The sequence below is a fragment of the Mixophyes fleayi genome, chromosome 2, assembly GCF_038048845.1.
Source record: "Mixophyes fleayi isolate aMixFle1 chromosome 2, aMixFle1.hap1, whole genome shotgun sequence".
In the NCBI taxonomy this organism is placed as follows: domain Eukaryota; kingdom Metazoa; phylum Chordata; class Amphibia; order Anura; family Limnodynastidae; genus Mixophyes; species Mixophyes fleayi.
Genome location: NC_134403.1, coordinates 375,700,097 through 375,711,930, shown reverse-complemented (window position 1 = coordinate 375,711,930; position 11,834 = coordinate 375,700,097). Strand labels below are relative to the sequence as shown.

The 11,834-nt window shown below is 42.7% G+C and overlaps 1 protein-coding gene across 1 annotated transcript in view; it reads left to right on the top strand.

Annotated features, from left to right (window-relative positions):
- The first annotated feature begins 666 nt into the window (after positions 1 to 666).
- LOC142139682 (immunoglobulin superfamily member 3-like) overlaps positions 667 to 11,834 on the top strand; it is a 36,115-nt gene continuing 24,947 nt past the window's right edge. Inside the window, exon 1 of the mRNA XM_075197505.1 lies at positions 667 to 814. Coding sequence (XP_075053606.1) covers positions 772 to 814 — 43 coding nt within the window. The 5' untranslated portion in view covers positions 667 to 771. The remainder of the gene's footprint in view (positions 815 to 11,834) is intronic.

The following is an 11,834-nucleotide window of genomic DNA, read 5'->3' as shown; positions in this document are numbered from 1 at the left end:
GGTCAGTAATGGCAGACTACTGTCAGTAAAAGGAGAACTTCAAGACAAGCGGAAAATTCACAAATAAACTGTCGAAAGGAAAAACAGGGTGGCAGAATAAGCCCGCCCTGCCCAGGTATGCCAACACAGGAAACAAGAGTTGCTTGCTTCAGATGCGTTTAAATGCATTTTACAAACAGTAAAACCTCATGCGAAATTTGTTTTAAAAACCGCCAGTGGGTATGAGGCCTAACGCTCAGCCTTTGTCACTGGTCCTACCCTACGCATTCGGTGGAGTGTGTAACACAATCTGTGCAGTGTGACGGTATTATAGTCGTAGGAGTTAGATAACTAAATTATTTTCTGGTTCCAGTTTTAAAGAGTCATTAGAATATATCTCACTCCCCCAAACCAGACTTTCATTAAAACAATCCACAGTCAGTTTTGCACAAAGACTGAATTCTCCGGCTACTGATAAAAGACACCCCGAGATTTGTCATCTCCTTCAAGGTGAAGCCCCTACATCTTCACAAGATAATAGGGAGTTTCAGTTTCAGGCTTTAGACTGTGTTGCGTGTGGTGGGACATTTATTCAGCAGATCTGAGCTCTGTATTGTGACACTGTGTGAGGTTACTTCTGTCTGTGCTCAGGAACAGACGTATCTGTCTGTAAGTCTGTGGTTTCCTGTATACCATAGTGGAAGCTCGCTAAGCCACTAGCATGACAAGATCTGTGTCTCACATAGAGGACAGAGGAACGCACAGCCTCACACCATACCCGCGCTGCTTGTCATGGCTCCTGTGTTTAGGGGGCTTCTTTGGCTGAGCATCCTGGGTAAGCACCTGTTATCTAATTGTTCATGTTGGGGGAGGTTGTTGCAGGAACAGGTAATATGAATATATAAGGATGTTTGGGTGAAATGCTTATATGCTTAGACTGAGATCTGAGAATTCACTCTAATTAATGTGTATAATGTCCAGATCACTATGTTATCTAAGTGATCTAAACAGCCTGATATCCACTAACTCTCTAGGATTCCAAGTTCCTCTTTCTTTCCATGTTGTCCCTCTTTTCTCTTTTGGGTCTGGTGTAAAGATCTCTATGGATGGTCTCATCCTGAAGTACACGATTCCTAAATCCATAATAACACTACACTGTGTCACATCTTGTCCTTTGTCACAGATGTATAGTAAGCGGTTTTATGCTTATTTGTATCTGACAGTTGCTGAGAATCATCTGTTTCCAGGAACACAACAAGACTTGTTCAATGATATATATACATATTGTTTTTTTATTTAGTCACCTTGGGATATATGGAGGGTGGAGAAACTGGGATGAAAGTTGTATACAGAAGAATAACATAAATATAACAGAAGTACTTCAATAACACCATAACAATATAACACAAAACTATTATAATGTTACACTTAAATCATGCTACACTAACATCACAGTATAATAACACAACATTAAAATAACAATACACTAACACAACAGTACACATATTTATCAAAGGGTGAAAAGCATTTACCACTGCAAAACTTGTTCTGGATGGTGATAACAGAATAAAATCATTGAAAAAAATGATTATCACTGTTCACTTTTCTCTTACTATATGAAAATACTGTACTCATACCTTTAATTTAATCAGCAACCCTAAGCGGGTGACCCCCTTATAGCATCACCCCTCCTTTCCCCCAGGTCTCAATCCTAAGGCTTTTTCTGCTTAGACAAGACATAAATTTAAATTCCTCCTGGATATTGTTCCAATCGCATTCTTCCCAGAGATTTCTGAGCTTAGTGATTGCCTTCATCTACCGACCTCCTCTTTTTTAACAATACCTCCAAATACGACTCCTCCATAACACCCTGATTGACCCGCGACTCCCCTGTACTCCCTCTCCCTAGAGACTTTCTGTCTTCATCAGTCCTCCTCCAAAGGACTTATTTCTATCTTCTATTTTATTGATACGTCAGATTTGTGTTGGCGAAACTGTGGCCAACAAGGAACCTGTACCATGTTTGGTGGAGTTGCCCGGAAATTGAGCCCTATTGGTAAGAGGTGTCTGACCTCATTTTTAGGATCACGCACCACTCCTTCCCCTTTCACCTCTCATTATTTCTCCTTCCTCGCCGGCCTCCTGGAATCCATAACTTGATCTGGAAACTCCCATCACACATCCTTACAGCTGCTAGATGCTTAATAGCTCAGAACTGGAAGAACCCAGATCTCCCTCTATTACATCCCTAATCAAAAATATCTGGCAAATCCATGAACTTGAACATATTACCAGCCAACTTCATGAACGTCCCAATCAATTTTTATCTACTTGGACTCTTGGACTGAATATTTTGATTCGGAAACTCGACTTGCATAATTTCTCTCTCTGACTAGGTTTGAGAACTCGACTCCTCCATCTTATCACATCTGCCTTCCTATCCCCCCCTCCTATACTAACACCCCTATTTCTTTCGTCCTTCCTCTTCCCTATGTCTCCACATTGTTGCTTCCTAATGCCTAATAACACTTCAGCGCTTATTGGCGCCTTAAGAAACGCTATAATCGCCACCACAGTGTTTTATCATAATGTCTGTTTGGACTGAATATTGACCTCCACCTTTATAGTTCCAATGTCCTCTGTACCAAATGGAAGACACTGTTATGTTATCTTATTCATGTATCTGCTCCCCTTATCTTTGTCCCACTCCCTTTGTTCTTTCTTCTTTCTGTATCCCGCAGGCTTTCCTCAGGTTTACCCAAATATTGTTTCAAAAAAGAAAAAAAATATTATTTTGAATTATTTTCCAATTTAGGGTTTGAGATTTCTTTTCGATCTTTTTCTTGATTTTATTTTAATTAGTGGAACTGAGCCCAAATCTGCTTAGTCAGCTCTCGCATGCGAATATCATCTGAAATGGGCTAAGTGAAGCTATAAGTTGACCTTTTGTTCCAGGCCAGTATCGCTTGAGAGGCTGTGCATCACTCAGCCGCCACGGTGATATTTTATTGCTGTGGTAAGTGATAGCATAGAGTTACAACTTAACCACGTTAGTAGTAAATGCAAAATGCATTACCCTATTGTACAATACATAATCAGCCAATCAGCAGCAGCTAGGTAGTGCTACATGTTGTTGCAGCAGCCCTTGTATACCTGTAAGAGATATGCCTCCTAATTATACCACACTTACGTGGATACACCCTTATTGTACTCTGCTTATACCAGCCACTGTCTGCCCTCGTTCCACCTCTCCAGACGTAAGGGGATGTAAGTCATTAATACATGAAATATCAATATGAATGTGTGCATAATACATTGGCATAAAGATATAGTACTGTACGTTCCCTCAGAGTTCATTCAAATTGTCTCTACACTCTCCTTCCTTTGGCATTGCCTTATAAAACAACTTTACTTCTCTCCTGTACCCCTCACCTGTATTTCTCACCTGTACTTCTCACCTGTACGTCTCACCTGTACTACTCATCTGTACTTTTCACCTGTACTCCCCACCTGTACTCCCAACTGTCAGGTGCCGTCTTCGCACAATCCACAGGCGCCGTAGACGGACACCTTCTCTCCGTAATCCACGTCCTGTTGCCTAGCAGCAGAACTCTATATCTACTCACCTGTCTGCAGCCAGCATGTCTAAACCGCCTAAATCTCCCTAACCCAATCAGGAGGCACATTAGAGTACTTAAAGCAGCCTCTGACACATGTCTAGTGCCAGAGTATTGGTTCTTCCAGCTCCAGCATTGTTGTTCCTGTGTTACTCCTGTGTATTGACTCCTTGGCTATAGTTTGACTTCTCTTCCGGATCAACCCTTGCTCTTCGCTGCCCGCACTGGTTTTGACCCTTGGACTGTTCCTGACTACGATTTGCCTTCTTTCCGTTGTACTGCGCTCTTCTGGTTTTGACTCGGCCTGTTTGACTACTCTCCATTCACTGCACTGGTAACTATCTGGGAGAACCGCGACCTGCTCATCACACGCAGCAAAGCCCAAACCTCCTTGCGGGGGTCCCTGGCGAACACCGGTGGTGCGTTAGACTCCGCACCTCTCAGTTTAGTTGCGCTAATACCAGTCAGTGATATTCCTAGTGAAATATGTGACAGAATAGTCTGACCATGAGTGGACCGTACGAACCTTCGTGCCGCGATTTATTACTGCACCTGGGTCAAAGAGTGGAACGGCAAGAATCCAATCAGTAACAATCGCTGCAATGTATTCTGGGAGTGGTCTCTCGTCTGGACTCTCTTCAAGCCTCACTACCTACTCTTTCCACGACCACTTCATCCTCCACTGCCTCAGCTCCTACCATCTCTTCTAGCACCGCAGCTGCCAGAAGCCTCCACATCCCTCCTCCTGAGAAATATAATGACAATCCACTGAAGTGTCGTGGTTTCCTTAACCAGTGCTCTATTCAATTTGAATGGGCTCATAACGCCAAAATTCGCTGGTCATGCTGGGGTTAAGAAGACAGTTGCTCTTCTATCTTGCCTTTATTGGTGGCCCTCATTGCCCTCGGATGTCCTGAAATTCATCCATGCTTGTGAGGTCTGCGCCCAACACAAGATCCCGCGGAGACCCCCTGCCGGTCTTCTCCATCCTCTGCCCATTCTGGACCTTCCATGGCTCAGTATCAGCATGGATTTTCATTACAGACCTTCCTGCCAGTCATGGCTTTAACACCATCTGGGTGGTGGTGGACCGCTTTTCGAAATTAGCCCACTTCATTCCCCTCAAGGGATTACCTTCTGCCTCCCAGCTGGCTCTCCTGTTCATCTGAGAGATTTTTCGCCTTCACGGCTGCCCGAGGGACATCATTTCTGATCGTGGAGTCCAATTTGTCTCCCAATTCTGGAGATCCTTTTGCAAACAGCTTGGAATCAGCCTAAAATTCTCCTCTGGGTACCACCCGCAAACTAATGGGCAGACTGAACGGACCAATCAGGACCTGGAGGCATTTCTGAGGTGCTACTGTTCGGATCAACAGTCGCCCTGGAGTGAACTTTTACCCTGGGCAGAGATTACCCATAATAACCACCAACACGAGTCCATGGGTAACTCTCTGTCACGGGCACTAGGAGTCTTTACCCAGGGATCACCAGATGGTAGGCTTACCAGAGCAATGTAGATGGTAATAGGGTACTCTGGTAGCTGGGTGATCACGGAACATGAAATGATGACCGATGAGATGCTCAGGAAAGTCTATGACTAGCAACACTGGTAATAATGAGGTAATGATACACAAGGAACTGTATGGGCAAGGACACGTGAAGGTAGTCAGTGGTCTGCGATAGCAAGTTGTACCACTGCTATAGTGAGGAGGAATGTCCAACAGAAACAAGGAGGTGATGAGAGTCAGCGGTCTGCGGGTAGCAAGTTGTACCGCTGTCTGAGTGAAGGAATGGAATCCAAGTGGAGGTATCCAGGTAGTCAGTGGTCTGCGGTAGCAAGTTGTACCACTGCTATGTGAGAGGATAATGGAACAGGTGATACCGGAAACAGGGGTCAGTGGTCTGACATCAGCAAGTTGTACCACTGAATATATATGTGAGGAGATGCACGGGGGAAGACTGCAACACAGGATATACACAGGCACCTTATACACGATCCACAGTAATATGCACAATATAGATATATATATATGAATGACTGATCAGGTCTGCAATCTAGAAAGTCTCTTGAAGTAGTCCAGCACAATGATAACACAGTCAATGATGGCAATAGACTCAACGGATAGCAGACTCCAGAGAGAACCAAACACAGTCCAGCAAGATATGCAATACACAGCACAGTCAATGAGAAGTATGCATACCGTGGTTCAGCAGTAGCAGTCAGATGGGATTGCAGCGGTACCTGAGCGGCTGGAGGCCGAGTGGATAGGAAGTCCCTGGATAGGTGAAGCAGCGGTCTAGCAGGTGCAGCGCACAGGTGAGTAGACCGACAGGGACACGAATCCACAGGAGTCAGCAACACGTGGAACTGGACTCATAGGAAACCCAGGAGAATGGAGATGATCCAGCAGAGGGTAGTAGAAGAGATACAAATCCAATGCTGACAGGAGGGTAGAGACCAGTGGAACACGTGAAGGCGTGGAGAGTGGATCAGCAGGAGATGGACGATAGCGCTGACCACAGCGGCAGGACTCAGCGGCACACGGAGGTAACCAGTAGCAACCACAGGAACCAACAGCGATGGGAAACAGGAGTGCAGCGCAGGGCAGGAGCTGTTGATCACGAAGTGTAACAGATGGTAATGAAAGCGGCAGTCTCGAGGAAGTCACAGCAAAGATGAGATGAGACTATCGTGCACAGAGGCAGCGCATAGTAGTCAGCTGGCAGTCACGATGTTGAACACAGGCGAGTTGCAAGCAGGAGACTGTAGTGCACAGAGGCAGCGGATAGTAGTCAGCTGGCAGTCACGATGTTGAACACAGGCGAGTTGCAAACAGGAGACTGTAGTGCACAGAGGCAGCGGATAGAAATCAGCAAACAGACTTGATGAGAAGCAGGTGAGTGAGGTAAAAGCTGGAGTGCACGGAGGCAGCGGATAGCAATGAGCAAACAGTCACATAGATATAAAATAACGTTGAAGTGGTGTAGAAGACTGTAGTGCACGGAGGCAGCGGATAGGAATCAGCAAACAGTCATGATGATACAGTTGATGGTAGAAGTGGTATGGAACCACAGTAGTAGAAGTGGTTTGGAAACCACAGGAATCAGCAGCGCTGAATACACGAGTAATACAGGAACACCTTCAGAGACTCATGAGGAATGAGACTCCAAGATCAGGCAACGTGGTGGTGACCACAGGTGCTTAATATAGGGAGGTTGCCTGATCTGCCAATTAAGTTAAAGGAGTATACACTGAAGTATAGAAAAGGGCTGCGCATGCGCAGACCCTCAGGATGGCGGACGGCCACGGTTCCTAAATGTCCGGGAAGAGGCACTCACGGTCCGGTGAGTGACACTCTCCCTTCTTTACCATCTTGCGGGGATCCCTGGCGAACACCGGTGGTGCGTTAGACTCCGCGCCTCTCAGTTTAGTTGCGCTAATACCAGTCAGTGATATTCCTAGTGAAATACGTGACACCTACTTGTACTTCTCACTCGTATTCCTCATCAGTACTTCTCACCTGTACTCCCCAGCTGTACTTCTCACCTGTACTCCTCATCTGTACTTTTCATCTGTACTCCACACTTGTACCCCTCAGCTGTACTCCTCACCTGTACTCCTTACCAGTACTCCCCACCTGTACTCATCATCTGAACATCTCACCTGTACTTCTCACCTGTACTCCTCACCTGCACTCCCCACCTGTACTCCTCACCTGTACTTCTCATCTGCACTCTTCACCTGTACTCCCCACCTGTACTCCTCACCTGTACTCATCTGTACTTCTCACCTGTACTCCTCACCTGTACTCCCCACCTGTACTCCTTACCTGTACTTCTCACCTGTACTTCTCATCTGTGCTTCTCATCTGTACTCCACATTTGTACCCCTCAGATGTACTCCTCACCTGTACTCCTTACCGGTACTCCCCACCTGTACTCGTCATCTGTAATTCTCACCTCTACTCATCATTTATACTTCTCAACTGTACTTCTCACCTGTACTACTCACCTACACTCCCCACCTGTACTCCTCACCTGTACTTCTCATCTGCACTCCTCACCTGTACTTCCCACCTGTACTCCTCACCTGTACTTCCCACCTGTACTCCTCACCTGTACTTCCCACCTGTACTCCTCACCTGTACTCCTCATCTGTACTTCTCACCTGTACACCTCACCTGTACTCCCCACCTGTACTCCTCACCAATACTCCCCACCTGTACTCCTTACCTGTACTTCTCACCTGTACTTCTCAACTGTACTTATCATCTGTACCCATCACCTCTATTTCTCACCTGTACTTCTCACCTGTATGCCTCATCTGTACTCCCCACCTGTACTCCTCATCTGTACTCCTCATCTGTACTTCTCATCTGTACTTCTCATCTGTACTCCTCATCTGTACTCCTCATCTGTACTCCTCACCTGTACTCCTCACCTGTACTTCTCATCTGTACTCCTCATCTGTACTCCTCACCTGTACTCCTCACCTGTACTCCTCACCTGTACCCCTCATCTGTACTTCTCATCTGTACTCCTCATCTGTACTCCTCACCTGTACTCCTCACCTGTACTTTTACCTATACTCCTCATCTGTACCCCTCATCTGTAATTCTCATCTGTACTCCCCACCTGTACTCCTCACCTTTACTCCCCAACTGTACTTCTCATCTGTACTCCTCATCTGTACTTCTCACCTGTACTTCTCATCTGCACCCCTCATCTGTAATTCTCATCTGTACTCCCCACCTGTACTTCTCATCTGTACTCCTCATCTGTACTTCTCACCTGTACTTCTCATCTGCACCCTTCATCTGTAATTCTCATCTGTACTCCCAACCTGTACTTCTCATCTGTACCCCTCATCTGTAATTCTCATCTGTTCTCTTTACCTGTACCCCTCACCTTTACTCCCCACCTGTACTTCTCATCTGTACTCCTCATCTGTACTTCTCACCTGTACTTCTCATCTGCACCCTTCATCTGTAATTCTCATCTGTACTCCCCACCTGTACTTCTCACCTGTACTCCTCATCTGTACTTCTCACCTGTTCCCTTCACCTGTATTTCTCACCTGTGCTTCTCAGATGCTGAGGTCTAAATGGAGATTGACAAAGACAAAAGTGTAGGGGACAAATATATTGTAATATAATTTCTGTGTTATCCTCACACATGCCTAATAAGAGACACATACAATTTAGTAAAGAGGCAATCGCATATCTGATGTTCAGCAACACATTTGCTAATCCCCAAGTCTGCAGAAGTTCCACTTTTCTTTCCTTTGCTTTAATGGATTCTCTGTAACTAATAAGTAGTGGGGGGAGGGGAGAAAGTAAGCACCAAAATTGTGCAATATTACCTAGCTGTCTTTAATTCCCACATGATAAAGGTATAAAAGTGTAGAAAATGCAAGAATTGTAAAACAGCTTATTTAGTTTCTGAAGCCTCTGTCAGAGCCCTGGCTCAATCTTGTATCCGAAACTCCTCTGTATCCGAAACTCCTCTGTATCCGAAACTCCTCTGTATCCGAAACTCCTCTGTATCCGAAACTTTATTATATTCAAAACTCCTCTGTATTTGCAACTATTCTGTATGTGAAACTCCACTGTATCAGGTGCTCCAAGTATCTGGAAATCTCCTGTATCCGGACCTTCTCTGTATCTAACTTTATATTACTATATATATATATATATATATATATATATATAAATACAAAAGAAAAGGGGCGCCAAACATAGTGCATTAAATGTATGACATAATAAGTAAATTCCACATATAGATTATTCCCGTACCGAAGATCCAGAAAATAACAGCTTAATCAATGCTGATAGGTCCTCTCTGGATACCGTCTGTATTGAATCACTGGACCATAGATAGATAAATATAATGTAGACTCCTCACAATAGAGACTCCAGAGTGACTAGAACTCAAAACATATCACAATAGTATAACACCATCACAAATAAAATATGATGAAACATTATTTTAATAAAGGCAACAAGCCTTAATACTGCAACTTTAGTAAAGTAATGCTCGTACATAAAATCAAATAAAAAACAGCTTATCTGTCCTGTCCACGTATAGAATGTAAATCTAGCAGGGCAAAATCTGGCCAGTAATGTCCACGCTACCACAAGTCCAAAGACAGTCAGCAAACCACGTCCAACGCGTTTCGTCTACTTAAAGACTTTCTCAAGGGGTAATGGTTAGAACAGCAAACATCCGACTTAAGTAGTTAAGTACAAACTCCAGATCCAATTGAAACATCTCCAAATTGTGGGCGGAATCCCGGCATTTCCCGATACCTCACTTTCGGTATCTCACTTCCGGGCAACGGACAGTACAAATTTACAAGTATATAAAATGCTAAAAACAAACTGACATGTTAAGAACATTGATATAAGGTGAGATAAAGCTGGATATATTTACATGTTTTAAAGCTGGATATTTTCAAAACAGAAACGATGCGCGAGTCACCATAGCAACATGCAAACCGCATCTTTAAGCTAAGGTGACGCCCACCAGAATGACAGATGCCTGTCATTACCCTATCTGATGCTGTGGATTTTTTACTAAGGGGGCCACTGCCCAAGTCACAAACAGATATACATAAGTAGCAATCTAGACAAACGTATATATATATATATACAATCCTTCCTATTAAGATATATTAAGTATTGACTTTACATATTACTATATTACTATTATATAAAAATAATATAAGCAATTAATTACCACTTCTGTGTTATTAAAAATGTGAATTATATTTAAAATTGTATATCTAATATTTACAAAATAATTTTTAGCTACATTTAAACACATGCACCATACTCAATTTAAAATGAACTTAGTGTCTATACATCAATCATAACTGAAATCTTGTATCCAGGTCACAAAGTAAATATCTAGAACATTCTAAAATATGACTATAGTCTAGACCATCATTTATCCATAGTACAGGGTAGGGTACTATCTTACATCCATTCTCAATATCGTCAGACCCTTCTTTGTACATACATATACCAGGGAGATACATAATAGGAATAATATGATCCTAATTTTTAAAAACATATATAACGCTAGAGAATTTACAAAAAAGGATATTCAAAACAAGATCGCTGAGAAGCGCCTGCCCAACTTAATACCGGGACTGCAGTTAGATTTGGCCAGTATATAAATTAGTAGCACATTGCAAGATTATAATAAAACAATGTACGTTTTACACGGAAATAAGCTACAATTTTATGGCACATTTAATACAGATAAGAAAGAGATCAAAGAGCTGGAATAACGAGAATGATAGAGCGTTGAGTAAAAAAAATCTAAAACATTTCTTTCTAAGTCAACTTTTTCTAAAATTCTCCACCTTTCCATCTAATGTAAAGTGTTATATTCCCTTGAATGTTAGTTGAGGGGAGCACACAGGGTTTCACTATTTACTTGAAAACAGTTTTTTTATTTTTTGAATCTGTAAATGATCTCTGTTCTGTTATATAGAAAGCTGCATATATAGTGCTGTCTGCACCCTTCAGACATCCTCTACTTGGCCATACACCGACATCCTTATTTACTGGTTGCATTTTACAGTAACTTGAAACTAGTATTTTTCAAATTTGTTAGCACTCTGAAATAATGTCACTATTTTGGGGGTATTACATTTCCAATTAATGTGTTTTCTAGTGAAATATACCAACCATTCCCCAAGATAAATATAATTATTTTGACTTCTGGAGTTTGTTATAAAACTGAAATCTTCATTGTCCAGTTTCCTTCCTTTGTCTAATTATATCCAAATCTGTTTTGTGTTCTACTTTTATTGACTGTATATTTCACTACAGATCTTTAGTTGGTACTTTACCAAATATTTCCACAAGATATTCCAGCCAGTTCCTAAAAATGACCTATATTACTACAGTTTCTCCCTACCCTTGTCAACTGTGAGACGGAGATGTTTATTTTCCATCTCTCCATTTAGCTACTGTTTTTGGTATAGGTTTTGTAATTATTGCTCTTTGTTGAAGCATATTGCTATTCTCCAACAAAAGGTCCAAAAACTCAGTATTATTAATACTATCAATTTTTATGGTATAGATGAATTGCAGGTAAAAAAAACCCCCATTATGTTCAATCAAGAACTTAAGAAGCTCGTATTTCACGTAATGGGCAGCATGGTTGCTCAGTGGTTAGCACTTCTGCATCACATCACTGGTATCATGAGTTCGATTCCCAACCATA